This window comes from Dasypus novemcinctus, chromosome 7 (genome assembly GCF_030445035.2).
Source record: "Dasypus novemcinctus isolate mDasNov1 chromosome 7, mDasNov1.1.hap2, whole genome shotgun sequence".
In the NCBI taxonomy this organism is placed as follows: domain Eukaryota; kingdom Metazoa; phylum Chordata; class Mammalia; order Cingulata; family Dasypodidae; genus Dasypus; species Dasypus novemcinctus.
The window spans coordinates 41,829,920-41,851,281 of NC_080679.1; the positions used below are offsets into that span (position 1 = coordinate 41,829,920).

General features: G+C 35.8%; 1 protein-coding gene across 2 annotated transcripts in view; it reads right to left on the minus strand.

The window, feature by feature from the left end:
• The window catches only part of NBEAL1 (neurobeachin like 1), a 254,607-nt gene that overhangs the window by 47,492 nt on the left and 185,753 nt on the right, over positions 1–21,362 (minus strand). For both annotated transcript variants that reach the window (XM_058300345.2, XM_058300344.2), the window contains 8 exons: positions 21,128–21,254; positions 14,074–14,219; positions 12,883–13,016; positions 10,687–10,788; positions 8,316–8,411; positions 7,799–7,923; positions 6,017–6,157; positions 856–986 (listed from right to left, as the gene is read on the minus strand). In XM_058300345.2, the coding sequence (XP_058156328.1) occupies positions 856–986; positions 6,017–6,157; positions 7,799–7,923; positions 8,316–8,411; positions 10,687–10,788; positions 12,883–13,016; positions 14,074–14,219; positions 21,128–21,254 (1,002 nt within the window). The remainder of the gene's footprint in view (positions 1–855; positions 987–6,016; positions 6,158–7,798; positions 7,924–8,315; positions 8,412–10,686; positions 10,789–12,882; positions 13,017–14,073; positions 14,220–21,127; positions 21,255–21,362) is intronic.

Consider the following 21,362-nt stretch of genomic DNA (forward strand, 5'->3'; position numbering starts at 1 on the left):
TCTAAACAGCATGTCTCAGAGTGAATAATCAAAGTGAGGCCAAGCCCTGGATATGTCTCTGTCCAGCATGACAAATAATTCTACTAAGCCAAGGGTTAAACACTAATATTATCTACTAAGGGAGGAAAAAGAAGTTGGTAATAGCCCTTTGACACTTTGGACTATCTCTAAAGAATACCAGTAGTGATAATCTCGCCAATTTCCTTATTTGTACTTAGAAACAAATCTAAAAGTATCTCATGGAAAAAGTACTTGGGTATTTTTAAGGATGGTTCTACTTCAAAACATAGTATGAATTTCCAAATATTTTAATGATTTATACCTCATCATTATTTTCACTTTTGCCTCTTCTCTTAAATCAGGGGCCAGCAAACTTTTTCTATAAAGGATCAGAGATTAAATATTTTTGGCTTTATGAACCATATGACCTCTGCTGCAACTACTCAAATCTGCAGTTTTACTGTGAAAGCAATCAGACAATACATAAATAAATGGGCTGGTTGTGTTCCAATAAGACTTTATTTATAAAATATAGGCCTATGGACCTGGTCTAAATCTTTACCTTTCAGAGTTTTCATCTAAATGGCTATATGACTGAAATAGCACATGGCAATTTTTGCTTCTCTAATAAATACTTTAATAAATTCTTATTAATTCAATTTTGACTCATTTATCTTAGTTTTCATAGCAGTAACCTGGAAGGTAAGACTGTACCTGGACCTTGTCACTGAGTAGTACATATTAAATGTGAACCTTAAACAACCTGTAGGACATTGCAAAAATATCTGGAAAGACATTTTCTAGGCTCCTTTGTTGGGACCTGTTGAGTCAAATACTTAATCCCCCATTTCTTACGATTTTGATTTTCCAAAAATTCTGGGAAATAGAAGAATTCAGGAATAAGCTCCTTCACATCATATGGATTATCCATTAAAGCTTGCCAGGTAGCAGGAATGGAATGGAACTGTCGATCTGCGCAGTCAAACCTGCATGTGGAGATTGGTAGAGAATAGTGAAAGATGGCAATGATTCCCTTTAGGTTTCCTAGTGATTGAGGCTTCTCTTTTCTTAATCTTCCTCATTAATGTCTAAAAACACAATTTGCTCTATTTATTATGATGGCCTACCTTTAATACTTTGTCGTCAGAAACTAAATCCTGTGGAGTGGGTATAGCTCGGTGGTTGAGTGCCTGCTTAGCATGTACGAGGTCCTAGGTATTTAAACCCTGGTACCTCCTAAAAAAGAGAAACTAAATCCTTTCATATAAATCAGTAGGATGATGTTATTTATAAAAATTTGAAAATCAAATCACACTGGAGAAAAACTTCAAGTAATCACATTTAATATAATCTTAGAGAGATTTCTCAAAACAGCAAGGCTTTTGTTTAGTAAAATCTATTTCAGTTAGTAACTACTCCAAGTATTATACTATTAATCTATTTAGTTAATAGAAGTATAGGAATGCTACTAATTTACTCCTTGACACATAAACATCTCCACAAACTGTTCTGGCCAAAATCAGATGGAAACAGCTCTATGGATTAAGTTTTTGTATTTTATTTGATTATATGATTATTTTTATTTTAAAGTTCTTTCATAGACAGCACCCATAATAGATGGAATAAGGTCAGTGATCAAGACACAATTTTATTATGCTTCTCCTAATCATACAAAGGACAAACCCCTGTTTCATTTCTTTATATATTGCTTCCCTGGATTTATTTAGTAAATGATAGCCTTGAGTCTGAAAAGGCAAGGTCACACTCTATGAACTAAAGTGACACTGATGACTGTGGTACAAGTTGCTATATGGTACATCATGGGAACACTGCCTGAGGCACAACAGAGGCTCCTAGCAAATGACCACTTTATTGCTTGCACAGCACGAAGGGTCCAAATAGCAGGGGAAAAGATCACCCTACTTTGGGCTGGTCCCCTGGGGAGACCAACTACTCAGCAGCTCCACAGGCATCTCGATGCAAGACACCTGCACTGACTAAGTGCTGAGCTTTGATACATGCCAGGAGGAGGAAGCTCGACCAATGAGCAACTTTGTGCCCTGGCAAACAGCTGAGATTGGTTAATATTTAATGGCTCTCCTGGCTCTCCTAGTTGCCTTTGGTCTCTTGGGAAATAGACACATACCAGATACCTGCATGCAAACAATCACAAATGGCAACAGAGCAAATACCTGCACACAAACAAGCAAGAGGTAAAAAGGAAGGGGAGGGCTGAGAGATGTTTGTCTTTGACTTCCTCAACAACCTGACTCTTTTTTATGCTTACTAATCTCAGTCTGAGGTAGAGTTGATCATTTTATATTACTCAACAGAACTTTGAATTACAGATGATAGAATGGATGATGTCCAAAACCTAATGGTGGCATATCCACACTCAAAAAAAGGTAGTTTTATAGTGGCAGAATCTTTTTTTTTTAACAGTTTTATTGAGATATAATCCACACACCATATAATTCATCTATGTGAAGTGTACAATTCAATGTTTTTTAGCATATTCACAAAATTGTGCAACCACCCCCACAATCTATTTTAGAATTTTCATAACCCCCAAAAGAAACCTTTTGCCCTAGTAGTCACTCCTCATTCACCACACCCTCATACCCCCTGGCAACCACTAATCTACATTTTTTTTAAGCTAGTCTTCTTTTTTAAAATTTATTTATTCCCACCCCACCCTCCCATCTGCTCTGTGTCCATTCACTGTACATTCCTCCATGTCTGCTTGTACTCTGAATAGGCGGCTCTGGGAACTGATCCTAGGACCTTCCGGAAAGGGAGAGAGGTGATTACTCTCTTGCACCATCTCAGCTCCCTGGTCTGCTATGTCCTTCCATTTTCTCTCCTCTGTGTCTCCTGTTCTGTCATCCTGCTGTGCCAGCTCTCCATGTCAGCCGGCACTCCTGCATGGGGCAGCTTTCCCATGCTGGACAGCATTCCCACCTACTCCTGCACGGGGCTGCATTCCTGTGTGGGCTGGCACTCCGTGTGGGCCAGCTCGCCCCCACCAGGAAGCCCTGGGAATCAAACCCTGGACTGCCCATATACTAGATGGGAGCCCAATTGGTTGAGTCATACCCGTTTCCCTAATCTACTTTCTGCCTCTACAGATTTCCCACCCTGGATATTTCATGTAAATGGAATCATATAATATGTAATTCTTTGTGAGTGACTTCTTTCATTTAGCATATGTTTTCAAGGTTCATCCATGTTGTAGCATGTTATCAGTACTTATTCCATCGTATGGCTATGCCACATTTTATTTATTCATTGATTAGTTGATAGACATTTGGGTTGTTTCTACTTTTTGGCTATTCTATTTATTTCTCCCTACCCCCCAGTTGTTTGCACTTGCTGTGTTTGTTCATCTTCCTTTTTTTAGGAGGTACCGGGAACCGAACCTGAGGCCTCCCATGTGGGAGGGAGGCACTTAATCGCTTTGTTGGGCTCTCATTATGTTTCCCTCCTTGTGTCTCTTGTCGTGTCATCTTGTTGCCTCAGCTCACTGCACTGGGTTGCTGTCTTGTTTGTTGTCTTTAGGAGGCACCAGGAACCGAACATGGGACCTTCCGTGTGGTAGGCAGGAGCTCAATCGCTTGAGCTACATCTATTTCCCCTCATTGTGGTTTTATGTTTCCTTGGTGGCTAGTGATATCGAGCATCTTTTTATATATATATATATTTTTTTTTAAAAGATTTATTTATTTATTTAATTTCCCCCCCTCCCCTGGTTGTCTGTTCTTGGTGTCTATTTGCTGCGTCTTGTTTCTTTGTCCGCTTCTGTTGTCGTCAGAGGCACGGGACGTGTGGGCGGCGCCATTCCTGGGCAGGCTGCACTTTCTTTTCACGCTGGGCGGCTTTCCTCATGGGCGCACTCTGCGCGTGGGGCTCCCCCACACGGGGGACACCCTTGCGTGGCACGGCACTCCTTGCGCGCATCAGCACTGCGCATGGCCAGCTCCACACGGGTCAAGGAGGCCCGGGGTTTGAACCGCGGACCTCCCATATGGTAGACGGACGCCCTAACCACTGGGCCAAAGTCCGTTTCCCTTATATATTATTTGACATCTGCATATCTTCTTCAGAGAATTGTCCATTCAGATCCTTTATCCATTTTTAAATTGGGTTGTCTTTTTATTAGTGAATGGTAAGAGTTCTTTAGATATTCTAGATACAAGTCCCTTATCAGATATATGATTTGCAAATATATTCTCTCTTTACATTGGTTATCTTTTTCACTTTTTTGATGGTGTCCTCTGAAGCACAAACAGAACCTATTTTTGAATTTATTCATTTATTCATGAAATCATTAAAACCTGAAAAGACCCTGTTATACATTACTGTACCTTAAGGTGAGGAAAGTGCATGAAATTGTGATATATGTAATATTTGGGGATTTATAGTGACCTTAGAGACAGAGCCTCTTTGAAGACAAGGTGTGTTGTATTTGAGGCAGGGATAAAAGACCCATGATAATCATGAGAAATAGAAATTTAAAGGAAAATGAGAGTAAAATAAGTGATGTTTACATAAGCTTCTTGGGGAAGGCAACATGGTACAGTTAAAGAATAAAGCAGGGAAGCGGTTGTTGCTCAACTGATTAAGAGCATAACCTACCATATGGAGGGTCCAGGGTTTGATACCCAGGGTTCTCCTGACCCATGTGGTGAGCTGGACCATGCGCAGTGCTGCCACATACAAGGGAGTGCTGTGTCCCCTGCGTAGGGTAGCCCCTACGTGAGGAGTGTGCCCTGAAAGGAGAGCCACCCTGCGTGAAAAAAAAAAGCTCAGCCCGCCCAGGAGTGGCACCACACACAGAGAGTTGACACAGCAAGATGACACAACAAAAAAAAGCGAGTTTCCCAGAGCTGCATGACAAGAATGCAAGTGGACACAGAAGAACACACAGCAAATGGACACACAGAGCAGACAACAGGGGGGAAGGGGAGAGAAATAAATAAAAAATAAATCTTAAAAAAAAAAAGAATAAAGCAACATGGAGACAAAATGTGAATAAGTAGGGAGCCACTTGGAGGATACATTGAGGAAAAGAAGATTCATGGAGAAGTTTGTTTCTTTAGGATTATTAAGAAAATGTGAAAAATAGGTAAGTTTGTAATACAGGTTATATGTAAATAAAATAGTATCATAGACCTGTTTGTGCTGTTGCTAATATTTCAAGAGTCCCTCTTTCTAAATCAATATTTTTAGGCAATGGTTACGGTTGAATCTCCTGTAGATGTTTTGGATTTACCTCTTAATCAGAACTAACTCTAAATCTCTGAAAGGTCGCTGAAATCAGTAAGAATAACCAAGGTACACTGGGAGAAAAGAAAAAAGGAATTCTCCTTAAGACATTTGCTTAAGTCAGTTTGAGTAACCTATTCTCAAACTAGTTTGGCATAGTCTATCTTTATGTATAGGCTTTGATATGAACCAAAGCCTACTTGAGGAGATTTAAAAAAGACATGGCCCTCAGGAAGCGGCTGTGGCTCAATCAGTTGGGCTCCCATCTACCATATGGGAGGTCCTGGGTTCACGTCCTGGGGCCTCCTTGTGAAGGCAGGCTCGCTGGCATGCTGGGGAGAGCTGCTGGCTCACAAGCGCTGCGGAGTGCCACCCAGCCCCACAAGCACCTCAGAGTGCCGCCCTGTCTGGGAGGGCTGCGGAGAGCTGACTCATCAAGGTGATGCAACAAACAAACAAACAAAAAGGGAGACAAGTAAAAACACAGAAGAGCACCAGCAGTGAATGGACACAGAGAGCTGATAACAAGCAAGCCGCAAGGCTTAAATAAATAAAAATAAATACACACAGAAGAACGCACAGAGAATGGACATAGAGAGCAGACAGCAAGCAAAGCTGCAAGGGAGGGAGGCGGACTAAAAAAAAAAAAAAGAGAGAGAGAGAGAGACCTGGCCCTGTTGTACATGACATGACGGCAAACAGTTTTCAAAACTAACTAAACAAGACAATATCTTATTTACCCAAATCATACCTTCCACTCTGAAGTTGGATGTGGAGGGTGGTGAATGGTTCTGTACGAATAAGGTAGTGCATGACCCCCGCAGAATTGGAATAGTGAGTACCATAATGAAACTTATCAATAGTTCCCATAGGATCCTCAAAATTTTCATATCTAAAAAGAGAAACTAAAGTTTTATAACCACCAACAGTAAAATTAAATACAAACCTAAGTTTGTATTGTACTGCTGAAAACTTTTAAAAAAGTAAGTTCTTATGTTTCATTATCAAACTATATATTTGTATCATACCATCTTAATAAAAAAAAATTTATTCATTAATACTTCTGGACAATGAAATATTGTTAATACTGGGTTCTGGAACAGTTCTGTATTTCAAAATAATTCATGTTCACTTTAGAAAAATGAGAAAACATAAAGAACTAAGAAGAAATTTAAAATCAACTATAGTTCTACTTCCTGAAGATAATTACTATTAACATTTTGGTGAATATCTGTCCCTCCCCAATACATAAATAAATACTCAAATTTTTTTTAATACAAAAGGTCTGTATGTAAGAAAAATATTTTTTCATATAACAATTTTTCATGAACATCTTTCCAAATGATTGAATAATCTATTTTCAACAGGTACATGGTATTGAAACTGCATGGATGTACTACCATTTATTTCTTTTGGACATTCAGACTGTTTCCATTTTTCTGCTATTACAAGCAATGTGATAATTAGGCATCCTTTTGTGGCCAAGGTTATGAAAAAAAAATTGGAAAAACTACTCAAAGATTATGGAAGTGAATGGTTAATAATCTAAAGATAATCATTAATATTCGGGGAATAAAATGGTTTTCAGGTCAAAGTTATTTATATCTATATAAAATAATACTTAAAATTTAATTAACTTAAAATTTCTTTGGTTACCAAAAATATAAGTTATTTATATAAGTATTTTCTATGGAACAATGTCCAAGAAAAAAAATTTTGAGGGTGTAATAGTCAGAAAACAAGTTTGACTATGGCAGTAGGGAAATACATACACAAACAAAATTCTACTGTTGAACTGATAAATTATTTATTAAATATAATAAAAATTCCTGGGATAGATTTGCAAAGAAAAAAATGAATAATGCATCATCTACTCTGAAATCTAGAAAGAAGGTAGTTTGCAAAATATTTCTTTGTCATTATTAGAAGTCATAGCTGACAAGTCCACTACAAGTTTCCATGGAGAAAAAGGGAAATTAAAGCCAGATTATTCTTCTGCCTGTCAGTAGCTTACATTGAAAAAAAAATTAAAGATGCTTAAAGGGAGGATCATAAATAAAAAGAACTATAAAAATTTCCTTTCCTTATTAAAATGAAAATTTTCTATCATTGCTCTTTATTCTTTTAAAATTTTTTTCTTTATTCACATTGTTGTTGATTAATTTTATATTACCAACACTATTATATCAAATGGTTATTTTCACATGTTAGATTAGTAGGTTGTGAAAATCTCAAATACCTGGGAAGGAAAATTTCAAGAATTTATTACCTTTTAGCACATATTTATTACAAGGTGAAAAGAAATTGAATAATAATTTAAAGTTGGTGAGGAAAGGGAATAAACATAATTACAATTAAGATGTTAGAAGGGCAACTGAAACATTTTCAAGAAAACTTAGTGAAGCAATTATCAGACTTTCGACTATTGAAAGTAATTATGCATTCAAAAAAATAACATATGGTCTGCCATAATAGATATCCATACAATTCCAACAGGCAATAGGGCATTTCAAAACGGGTAAAAGGCACTTACTTTTCTCTCATGGCTTTGGCATTTTTATCATTAACTACTCCAATTGGTTTGGAAAGATCTCGAAATACATCTGGGTTGTTCAGATCCAACTCTTCTGAAGTATAATCTTGTAAAATCCAGGGAAACTAAAAGAATCACAATTTACAATTTAGACATTCCTTCCTAGAGAAGCTAATATCCCCATATCTAATAAGATATGTTTATCTAAAGACAAAAAGGAATACTATTTAGATATACCTTTTTCCAGGTGCAAACGTTTAACTCTTTAATAACCAAAGCTTTATTTTCTATAATTTCCGTGCAATATTTTCAATTAAGTGAACGAAAAAAGACTTTTATTGTTAATTACTCTTCATGTGTATATACTTATTCAAAACAGGAAAGTCAAAAATAGTAGACAAAAGCAATTTATATATATATTTAAAAGCAAAGAGTCGTTTAAGCATCATGCAGATATTTTTGTGTATTATAAAACTGAACGGCAATTCCATATGTATGAGATTTATATAAAACTTACCACAGGATACTGTGCAAGGTCATTATAGGTTCGTCCTGCCATTGTATTTATTTGAATGAGGTAGTCAAAATTTGATATCTCTCTGTTCACCCATTTCTAGAAAGCACAAAAAAGAGCAAAATCCAAATAAAATAATCTATCTATTTTAGCAACTACTACTGACAATACTAAGACAATCTTTTGTTTCCACTATCTCAATCATCTTCACGTTAAAAAGAATGGAGCTAAAATTTTCAAAAGCCTTAACAGGGAGATAAATCAATACACATTTCCTAAATTCATTTCCTTTTAAAAAACTGGGGTCTAGAAATGGAACTGAAAGGTCAACATAAATCTTACACTATAGTCCACAAGATCGTCATAAGAATTAAGTCTTTTCTGGAGTTAAAGATATACTTTTATTTGAATAATTTAAAAATATTAATTCTATAACTGTTCAATTTTGAAAATGTTCTCTAATACATTTTTTAAAAAAGATTATTTTATTTATTTATTTCTCTCCTCTCTCCCCCACCCCAGTTGTCTGTTCTCTGTGTCTATTTGCTGCGTGTTCTTATTTGTCCACTCCTGCTGTTGTCAGCAGCATGGGAATCTGTGTTTCTTTTTGTTGCATCATCTTGTTGTGTCAGCTCTGTGTGTGTGTGGTGCCATTCTTGGGCAGGCTGTACTTTCTTTTGCGCTGGGCGGCTCTCCTTACGGGGCACACTCCTTGCGCGTGGGGCTCCCCTATGCGGGGACACCCCTGCGTGGTACAGCACTCCTTGTTGCACATCAGCACTGCGCATGGGCCAGCTCCACACTTTTTTCGCGCTGGGCGGCTCTCCTTACGGGGTGCACTCCTTGCACGTGGGGCTCCCCTATGAGGGGGACACCCCTGCGTGGCAGGGCACTCCTTGCGTGTATCAGCACTGCACATGGGCCAGCTCCACACGGGTCAAGGAGGCCCGGGGTTTGAACCGCGGACCTCCCATGTGGTAGACGGACGCCCTAACCACTGGGCCACGTCCACTTCCCTGCTATGTAATAAATTGAAATTTCCATAATAAATGCATTTTTTAAAAAATATTTTATTTATTTATATATACCCCCCTTGCGGCTTGTTACATTCTTTGCTCTCTCTTCTGTGTCCATTCACTGCACATTTTTTTTTTTTTTCTGTATCTGCTCGTCTCCCTTTGTTGTGTCATCTTGCTGCCTCAGCTTTCTGCAGCACATGGGCCAGCTTGCCTTCACAAGGAGGCCCTGGAATGCGAACCCAGGGCCTCCCATATGGTAGACTGATTGAGACATAGCTGCTTCCCAGTAAATGCATTTTTAAAAACTGCACATAGCTGCTTCCCAATAAGTGCATTTTTAAAAACTTCAACTAATAATATATTAAAACAATCTAAAAAGTTTAAAGAAACATTAGTGTAACTTTAGAAACCCACCTTTATGAAAGCCATGGTAGATGGGGTTTTACTACATTAGATAGAAATGTATGGAAGAAAGAGATTGTCATTATGTTCTTTTAATCATCTCATTATAGTTAGCTAATTACTCCATACAGAATTTTATATAAAGTTAATTACTCTATACAGAACACTCACCTTAAGCAAACTGTACACCTATGAGAATAGTGAGAAACAAGTATCTATATACATATTTTGCAGAAAGCCCAAATATAATTTTCTATTTTCTTAAATGCCAAGTTATGGCATCAGTACTTTAGTGAATGAAGTTTATTCTATAGGCAACAGGGAAAGTACTTTATTAAATAAAGCTTATTTCTCAGGCAATAGGAAAGAATTACTGACGAATTTAGAGTAAAAGCAACACAAGAAAGATTAATACACATCTAGGAGGAAAGAGAGAGCTGGGCTATTAGTAGAAGACTATAACAGTACTGGAAAAAAAAAAACAAAAAACAAAAGCAATAGACTTCACTTGGATTTTGGCAGTACAAATCCAAGAGATGTTGGGATATAGGTGATGATAAAAGACATGAGAGCACTGATTAGCTTTGGCTGGCAAAAGAATCCACTATTTTGTTTGCTTTTTATCCATGGTACATTTTATATTTTCCTGTTTTTCAGCTTATACGTGAATTATTTTTATTATTAAGAAAAAAACCCTCCATGTATTATTTGTTTAAAAGAGAAAATTATTAAGGAAGAAGAATCTTTAAGAAATGCCCATGTACTGAATAATACAGGTTGGGTAGACACTGTGTATATGAGGGAAAGAAAGGAAAACTAAAAGAATATAATTCAAAAGATCAACTCAAATGGAACAGTAGTTATAATAATAAAATAATCAGGAGTTTTACTTTAAAGCAGAAGACTTCAGATATAAAAACAACCCCCTAATAGTGTATGTTAAAATTTCTTACCTGTGTCAATCCTGATGTTTTGAATAATTCCTGCGGTGATCTGGATCCATAAGTATTTGGAGAATGAAGTGACAATAATCTGCTATATACTTTGTTTCTAGCCTATAAAAAACAGCATTTTATAGTTTAAAAATAGATCAAGACATAGATTGTTTTTTAACAGCTTTATTAAGCTGTAATTCACATACCATAAAATTCACCTTTTTAAAGTATACAACTTAGTGTTTTTCAGTATATTCGCATACTTATGCAATCACCACCACTACCTAATTTTAGAACATTTTCATCATCCCAAAAAGAAACCTTGTACCCATTAGTAGTTACTCCCCAAATCCCCTTCCTTCTCATACCCTGGCAACCACTAATCTACAATTTTTCTATGGATTTATCTTTTTTTTGTTGTTGGCCAGGAAGAATTTATTGAGAAATGGGGGGAAAGAACAGAGTTTGCTGAGAGATGGGAGACAAAGACAGAACTATGCACAGGGATTTGGTGAGGGCTCCTCTTGGCAGAGAGCGAGCTCTGGCTTGTGTAATATTAATAATTATTCATTATTTCTCCCCTTGCTAATGCTAAGGGGAGGGGCCCCAGCTGTTATTAGTTACCCTAATGTTATTGGGGGCCAATGGTGAGGACTGTTTGGAATACCCAGGGCCAAAGGGAGGTCCTGGAAAGCGTTAACTGGGACCTCAAGGTCAGGGTCTCATCGCCACGTTGTCTGTCAGCTATGTTGTGGCTCATCTTTTCCTCATTTCCCTGTACTAACCTGCTCAACGCCCCCGTCAGCAAGTTCACACCCTTATTCTTAAGGGGTGCTGAGGGCTGATGGTCATTCTTCTGTAGTTACTTCCTGCTGGTTAGGGCAGCAGTCTCTGACTGATAGGGTATAAACCTCCTTGGCTATTCTATTGAGGTCGAGGAAAGAGGATTTACCTGTTCTTGACATATCATATAAATGGTGGATTATGGTTTTACCTTCTCTACTATACTAGCCTTGGTGAAGTCAAGTCACATATTTTTTGAGAAAGTACTATAGTGGATAAAGGAAAATCATTAGGTTTCAAGTCAGAAAATTAGCTCAGTCTAGTCCAAATTTAGTTCTGCTACTTACTAATCATCTTGGAAGGAAAATTTTTTAATTTACTAGTCTCATATGTAGAATAAACATAATCTCTATCCTTAAAGTGTGAATTATTCAGGTGCATGGATTTAAAGTAAGAAAATTCACCTTTGAACCTGAGTTTTCCCCATCTATTAAAAAAAAAAAGGAATTGAATTTGTCTTCTCTATTATGAGGGTTGTTGTGAAGACTAGATACTATACACAAATGTATTTTAAAAATTATAAAGTTATTCAAATGTACAGTATTCAGCAGGAGCAGATTTGGTTTAATTAAATAACATAGCTTTACATAAAAGATGTGCTTTATATTTTTCCTTTGAGGGAAATCTATTTTTCAAAGTAAAAAGGTATCCTTTTAAAACAACAGAAAAATGCTCTTAAAGTATCTGAACTGGGTCCCACAGATGAAAAGAAACTTAGTTATTGTCCTGTATTAATCTGAACCCTCAAAAAAGCAGATGCCAAGACAGGTTTTATTTGTAAGGATTTTATTAGGGAAGATGCCTGTGAGAGAAAATTGAGGAGGGATCCAGGTAAGGTGGAGACAGCTGTTAGACCATGATGCTAGTCTGACCCTGAGTGAATGACAGAAGGAGGGAAGGTTAGGTACAAGTAATCTAAGTAACCTGCCCAAGGTTATACAGCTAATGGTAGAGCTGGTATATACATCCAGGTAATCTGGCTTTAGAGCCTGTGCCCTTAACCAATTAAAATATTTAAGGATTTACTGTATTCCTAAAAGAAATAGAGGCTCCATTATTATTGAATTTGAGCCCAACGTATTTTCACAAATCCAGTCATATTATATACATTGCATATTATGTCACAATTGGATAAGATGAGGCATATATTGACTGACATTCAATTCTACTGAATGATCTTTACCTACATATAGTAAATATAAATATATTTATAAACGGACAAACATCACCCTCCCAATACCTAAACAAACAAACCCCAACAAAAATTCACATACTGTTTAGCCCCAAGTTCTATATTTTTTTCTTTCACTAGCTGGGAAAGTATTTCAACCTAATACTTTGGATATTTCAAAAAGGTAGCATCTTACATACCTCTTTTTTGAAATTGAGAAAATAGTTGGATTGGTCGACATGAAAAATCTCAAGGGCTGACCTCCTTAAATTATACCGCCGCAAATGAATCTCTCGAACTTGAGAGTGAGGCCACTTGAAATCAAACCCTGCTCCTGAAAACAGAAGAAATGTTCTGACTGAGGTACTATATAAAGTTACTCATGTTATGTAGAAAATATGATCTAGTTCCTGACAAAAGTAACATATAGGAAAAAGGAATTCAAAGTCTTGTTTTTTAGGAATTCAACTTCTATATCATAAAAACCATTTGCTATATTTATTGGATAATTAAATTGTGTTTCTTTTAAAACTATTAAAAACATGAAATAATTAGAATAAGCAAACACATATAGTGTCAGGATCTAGAATATAGGCTATCAGGGAATGGGTAGGGGTAGGAAATGGGGAGTTAATGCTTAAATTGTACACTTTCTATTTGGCTTGACTGTAAAGTTTTGGCAATGGAGGGTGGTGATGGTAGCACGACACTGGGGATGTAATTAAGAACACTGAATTATATATTTGAATGCAGTTAAAAGTGGATTAATTAGGGTTTGTATATGTCACTAGAATAAAAATTAAAAAACAAACAGGTCTGTACAACACAAACAGTGAACCCTTTCATAAGCTGTGTACTATAGTTAACAGTACAATTATAGGAACTCTATATTTTATGCATTTTTCTGTGAACCTATAACTTCTCTAATAAAAAATATATGAAGAAATTCTGTAACTGTTCTACTTCCTTCCCCATTGAGAACAGAGAATAATCATCAACACATGTTAGAAGTAATTTCCCTTTTTGTATTATTTTTGTGTCTTGGATTTAATAATCCTTTCGTTATCACATAAAGGATTAGGTAAGAATACTATAGGATAAAGTATGCATGCAAGGATATATTAAAATTAAAGCAGTATTTGATAAATTAAGCTTATATCAATTCTCTCTTGCCAAACCTTTTGAAATATACTAATAAAAATAAAAGCATTCCCTTCAATGTACTGTTTAATTATAAAGTTAATAGCATACTGATTTTCCATCTTTCCTTTTACATGATAAACTACAATTTCACAGTCCCATCTCATTTTTTCTCCTCATCATTCATGATGGATAAATTAGATACTCAATTATTGAAAACCAGAAATTATTTTCCCAAAACTCCTCATCACCTTCTTTTTCAATGCTGCCATCATAGAAGTAAATGTGTTGAGTAGTGATTTCTAATCTTCCAGGAATCACATCAATTATTGTAATGAGTTCACAGTCTTCTGTCAACACCAATTTTTCTTTTTGTTCCTGTTCTTCTTTCTCATCACTTCAATAGAAATAAAAAAAGGAAACACCAAATATCATATTCAAACAAAAATCTAATGTCTATAAAGTAAGTATCCGAGAGAGTACTTGAATTACGTACAGGAAATATTCCACTGCAAATTAAATTACATAAATATTGTCCAAATATTTTTATTACACATTGATTCAGTTACATTAAAAAAATACTTTGTTTTAACTGTATATGAGCCATTAAAATAAAATATATAGAATCTTTAGTACTACTGACAGAAAACAGATCAAACATACAGCAATACTAGTCATATATCATTTTAGTTGTATTTTGAGACATGATTGTACCCAGGAAATATTTTAATATGTGAATAAATTATTACATTATAACTGTTTTGTAAATAATTTTAGAATACTAATTACAATTCTTAAACTGTAAAATGAGAGTTTTCAAGAGCAACTAAAACTTCAGTATCATCAAACCATCCCTTGACAATGGAAGTGAAAGTTATACAAACAGCTGTTAATGTCTGCCCTTACTTAAAGCCAAGTCACCTATTATTAGGAGGACTACTGTCATCTACATTTGTTGGAGGGGAAGTTGGGATGGGACAGTATTCTGGTGGCCTAGGTGACTTTTAAATGCCAAGTATGGAAAAGGAACTCCCATCATTCTCAGACATCTGCCTCACTTGCAGGATAACAATGATGAAGTCTAATTTAGCTTCCAATAGATTTCCATGAGGAGGTTCTGGAAGTATCTCCACCCTACCTGGTAATATTACAACTGTTTAATTTAAGCTTTCAAAACTTTTTTTAAATGAAATTAAGAATTATTGGAAAGAATGTGAACTTCCAATATTTACAGTGATGAAATAGAGCAATGAGTAATCTAAAAGAATATATAATCTGACAGCTATTTACAATTAATAAGAGAAAGAGATTTGGTTCTTCAGTATAAATTGGTTACATGGGAGGCCCCAGGTTTGGTTTCTGGTGCCTCCTAAAAAAAATTAGCAAGATAGCAAGCTGACATGATGGGATGGAGTGGTGAGCTGATGCAACAAGATGACACAATGAACAAATACAATAAGGAAACACAACGAGAGACACAACAAGCCAGAGGGGAGGTGGATCAAGCCACTGGGCATCTCCCTCCCACATAGGAGATCCTGGGTTTGGTTCCCAGTACCTACTAAAAAAGAAGATAAGCACACAACAAAGAGACACACAGAGCAGACAGAAAGGGTAAAAGTGAGATGTGGAAAGGGAGAGAAAAACAAATAAATATTTTTAAAAAATTATATAAACAAAAATCCTGAAAATGTCAAAAAAGATTGTTGAAATATTTATAATATTTAATAAGTCCAAAAGCAATGTTTGCTCTCTGTAGTTTAAAATTAAATAATCTGATGTTCAGAACAAATTATATCCTTGAAATTTAATTATAAATTTAGGATTACCAATAGAAAGGGATAATATATTTATATAATTAAACTTCTAAACATTTATTGTCTTCAAAAAAACCCACTGAAGTCCAAATGGTGATAAATTGCTGGAAAAGAGAAGAAAAGGGAGAGACTGTCTGCTAATGAGTTAAAGATGATTTTGAAAATATTCAGAGAAAGAAATGGATAAGTGAATGGATAAGTGAGGAGCTTGGCAAATTCTCTTCTCAAAACAATATATAAAGACTCTAAAAATTCATCAGAAGTATACAACCAATTGAGATGCATTTACTCAAGAAAATCTATATTATTTCAGTAAGAATAGTGGGCAACTATGATGTTTTAGCCTGGGGTTGCTTATATAGTCCTCTCCTAAAACTTCATGACATTGAAGTTTTATCACGGTAAGGAAGGCTGTGAGGATTGGCAACTTTTCTTTCAGAAAGGACTTACTTTATTTGGAGCAGAATTTAGAGAAGTCCATACCTAGGGGCTTTGAATGGCAAACAATAAGTGAAGGCCAAAATCACACCTAGCTGGACGTTGAGATACTGACAGAGGAAGAGCTACACACGAACCGACAAGCCAGAAATTTAATAGGGAGATTCAAGGAAAGACAGATAAAGTGAAACTTGATAAAATCCCACTTATCCCTGGTAGTCTTCCAGACTACCTTGTGCCTATGCAGGGTTGCGTGCATGCTAAGAAGAAAGTGAAAATGGTCTCCTTGGCTGAATATGAGGCTTTATTAACACAGAAAGTAAAAGCCAGGACAGATATGTAAACTGCATGAACTTTGAATGTTTTCCTTAACCCACACACAGATCCATTAGCAAACTGATTAATTTACCGAATTAAAGGGTTTAAACACAACCTGTTATCATTGACAGACAACCAAAGTTATACTGAACCATGGAAGACCATTAGGAGGCCAAGCTTAAATGTAAAAGAAATTAAGAAAAAAACACTTTAGCATATACATCAGAAGAAACACACACAACAGGTGAAATAGACACCACGGAGTCAGTCCTGTCAAGTCAGTAAACAAACACAAACAAAAAATACAGTAATGAAAACCACCATCAAGTTAAGGGATCAGCAACTAGAGTGGCTACAATTTAGCATTGAAAATATACACATTTCAACAAAAAATTACTAGACATGCAAAGAAGCAGTACGAGGCATAAACACACACAAAAAGCAGTCAAAAGAAACTGACTCTGGGGAAGTCCAGGTTTTCTACCTAGTAAAGATTTCATAATAGCTATCATAAACATTTAAAGAATGAAAGGAAACTATATATTTAAAGAACTAAGTAAATTATAACAACAAAAACTAGTCAAATAGAGAATATCAATAAAGAGATAAAAAATTATATAGATATAATTTTATATATATAATTTTTTTGGGGGGGAGGAGGTACCAGGGATTGAACCTGGGACCTCATATGTGGGAGGGAGGCACTCAACCACTGAGCTATATCCACTCCAACCACTGAGCTATATCCACTCCCCTATATAATTTTACATATAAATATATAAAAGAACCTAACGGAAAATCTGGAGTTGATAAACAACAATAATCAAAATGAAAAATTAATCAGATGAACTCAACAACATATTTGAACTGGAAATAGAAAAAAGCAGGGCTTTTGAAGATATATGAATAAAAATTGTCCAATCTGAAGAACACAAAGAAAAAGAATCAAGAACAGAAGAGCCTCATTGAGTCACCATCAAATGAAACAACATTATGTGCAATGGGAGTCAGAGAAGAGCAGGAGATAGAGAAAGGAAGGAGAAGAGAGAGCAGGGCTAGAAAAAATTGAGAAATAATGGCTGATGACTTCTCAAATTTGATGAAAAACTTTCATCTGCATAAGCAGGAGGCTCAATTAACTCCAAGTATGACAAACACGAAGATACCCACATCTGGCTATATCATAGCCAAGGTGTTGAGAGTCAAAGATCAAAAGAAAAATTTGAAAGCAGCAAGAGAAAAACTCATCATATACAATGGAATTATAATAAGAAGAGTACACTCCTCATCAGAAATAATGAGATATAGAAGATTTGGGATGATATATTCAAATGCAGAAAGAAAAAAACTGTTAGACAAGCATTCTATAGTCAGCAAAACTATCATTCAAAAATGAAAGCAGAGAAGCGGACTTGGCCCAATGGATAGGGTGTCCGCCTACCACATGGGAGGTCCGTGATTCAAACCCTGAGCCTCCTTGACCTGTATGGAGCTGGCCCACGCGCAGTGCTGATGCGCACAAGGAGTGCTGTGCCACGCAGGGGAGCCCCACGTGCAAGGTATGCGGCCCGTAAGGAGAGCTGCCCAGCCCGAAAGAAAGTGCAGCCTGCCTAAGAATGGTGCCGCACACACGGAGAGCTGACACAACAAGATGACGCAACAAAAAGAAACACAGATTCCCGGTGCTGCTGATAAGGATAGAAGTGGTCACAGAAGAACACACAGTGAATGGACACAGACAGCAGACAACTGGGGCGGGGGGAAGGAGAGAGAAATAAATGAAAAATAAATCTTTAAAAAAAAAAAATGAAGGCAATGGGGAAGCAGCTGTGGCTCAATCCGTTGGGCTCTCATCTACCTTATGGGAGGCCCTGGGTTCATGTCCGGGGCCTCCTTGTGAAGGCAGGCTCACCCGCATGCTGCAGAGAGCCACCAGACCACAAGCGCCACGGAGTGTCACCCCGCCCGCAGGCGCTGTGGAGAGCCGATTCAACAAGGTGACACAACAACAACAACAAAAAAAGGAGACAAGTATAAACGCAGAAGAGTGCACAGCAAATGGATACAGAAAGCAGGCAACAAGCAACCCGCAAGGGTGGGGGGGAGAAATTAAAAAAAAATATATATATATATACAGACATACAGAAGAATGCACAGTGGATGGACACAGAGAGCAAACAGTAAGCAAGCCACAAGGGGGGTGGGAATTTTTTAAAAAATGAAGGCAATGGTGTAGGGACAATTGGACAGTCACATGCAGAGGAGTGAATTTGGATCACTACTGCTCAGAATATACAGAAGCTAACACAAAATGGATCAAAAACCTAAATAAGTGTAAGAGCTAAAACTATAAAATTCTTAGAAAAAATTAGGTGAGAATAAGTATGACACCAAAAGCCAAAGGGACCAAGGGAAAAAGAAAATCAGACTTCACCAAAGTTAAAAACTTTCGTAGCTCAAAGGACATCAAGAAAGTGAAAAGACAACCATTCAAGGCGAGAAAATATCTGCAAATCATGTATCTGATAAGGGTCTATTATCCAGAACATATAAAGAACTTTTACAACTCAATAATAAATAACAATTTAAAAATGGGTAAAGGATTTGAATAGACATTTATAAAAAAAAAATACATATAAATGGACAATAAGCATTTGAAAAGATGCTAACTTTAGTCATTAAGGAATTGCAAATCAAACCTACAATGAGATACCATATATCATAACCAATGAGATGGCAACAGCAAAAATAATGGTAATAATAATAATATAGTAACAATAATAATAAAAGGAAAATAAAAGTGGGCAAGGATCTGGAGAAACTGGAGCCCCCAAACATTCCTGGTAGAATATTAAATTGTGTAGTCACTGTGGAAGACAGCTGAGCAGTTCCTCAAAAAATTAAACATAGCATTACCATATGGCACTATAGTTTCACTCCTAAGTATATATCCCAAAGAAGTATAAAGAAGTGTTCAAGCAAACACTTATACATGAATGTTCATGGCAGCATTATTCATAATAGCCCCAAAATGGAACCAATCCAAATGTCCAATAATTTATGAATGGATATACAAAATACATCCATACAATGGTCTATTATTCAGCCATAAAAAGGAATGAAGTGCTAATTGATACAATATAGAGAAACCATTAAAACATTATTCTAAGTGAAAGAAACCAAACGTAAATGATTACATATTTTATGATTCCATTTATAGAAAAATCTCAAGAATAAGTAAATCCATAGAGACAAAAAGTTAGATCAGTGGGTGCTGGGAGAGAGAAATTGGGACTATTACTGGTAAGTACAGGGTTTCCTTTGGGGTTAAAGAAATGTTCTAGAATTAGATGGTGGTGATGTTATATAACATAGTGAATATATTTTAAAAACCCTGAACTGTGCACTTTAAAATGCTGAATTTTTGTCTTATGAGGAGTGTACCTTAATTTTTAAATACTAAAAAGGGCAAAATAAAGACCTCACCAGAAAACAAAGACAATTTGAGGCTACAGACCAGCCTTAAAAGAAATACTAGGGGAGCAGATGTGGCTCAAGCAGTTGAGCACCTGCCTTCTACATGGGAAGTCCTGGGTTCGGTTTCTTGTGCTTCCTAAAAAAAACCACGACAACAAAAAAAACCAAACAAGCGGACAAGAAAAGAAACCAACTCAGGGCAGCTGACGTGGCTCAGTGGTTGAACACTGGCTTCCCACATTCAAGGTCCCGGGTTCAATTCCTGGCCCCAGTACCTCAAAAAACAAAAAAACAGAAAAACAAAACAAAACAAAAACTAAAGGAAATCCTCCAGGGTCAAAGGAAAGGATACCTTATGGTAATTTTAATCCACAGAAAGAGCATAAGGTAATCATATAGGCAAATATATAATAACATATAAATGTATATTTTTCCTCTTTTCTGATTAAAAAAAAACTCAACTAAAAACAGTAATTATAAAATTGTATCATTAAGCTTTTAACATGTAAAGGTCTATTATATATGATGAATAGCACAAAGAAAGATGAGGAAATGGATATATATTTTATATTTAATTAAAGGAGGTTTTTAAACTACAAATTCAAAATTTTAAAATGAAGGCTATTGAGGTTATCTATTTCTTCTTATGGGAACTTTGGTAATTTGTCTTTCAAGGAATTTGTTCATTTCATTTATGTTGTCAAATTTACTTGAATGAACTTATTAGTATTCTTTTATCATTTTAATATTTGTAATGATATTTCTTCTTTCATTCTTGATATCGGTAACTTATATTGACTTTCTTTTTAACTGATCATTCTGGATAGAAGTTTATTTTTGTTTTTTAATAAGCAGCTTTTGTTTTCATTGATCTTTATTTTTTAATTTTCTCTTTCATAAATTTGTTTTATCTTTACAATTTCCTCTCCTCCTGCTTACTTGAGATAACATTTAATGTTGTACATTTTCATTTAAACACAGCTTTGGCTGTATCTCACAAATGTGACATGTTTTCATTATCATTCATTTCAAAATATTTTCTAATTTCAAGGTCCAGTTCTAAGTTACCCAAATTCTAATAAGTCTTCCTCACTAATACCAATTAACACTGATAGATGCCTAGCAGTTATTTAGCATTAACTGTAGAGTCTTGGGAAAACACAGTATAAGAATTTTAAGCAAATATCTTCCAAAATTTCATAATCCCATTTATCAACAAAACAAATTTTAATTCCCTTAAAATACTTATACATACATATTTACTCTAGGTGTTATGTCCTCCTCAGGAAGGTCTAATTTATCTTCCTCCATTTCACTAACTTTTACTTGTTTTACTACTTCCAAAAGCAGTGAATCACTGGAAGGCTGTGAGTGCTGGATACCTGTTTAAAGAAAAAATCTATTTAAACACAAAGGAAAAAATATTATGATATCAACCTACTGTAATTTATTACTGTTAATTATATGATTAAAAGCATAAATAGTACCAT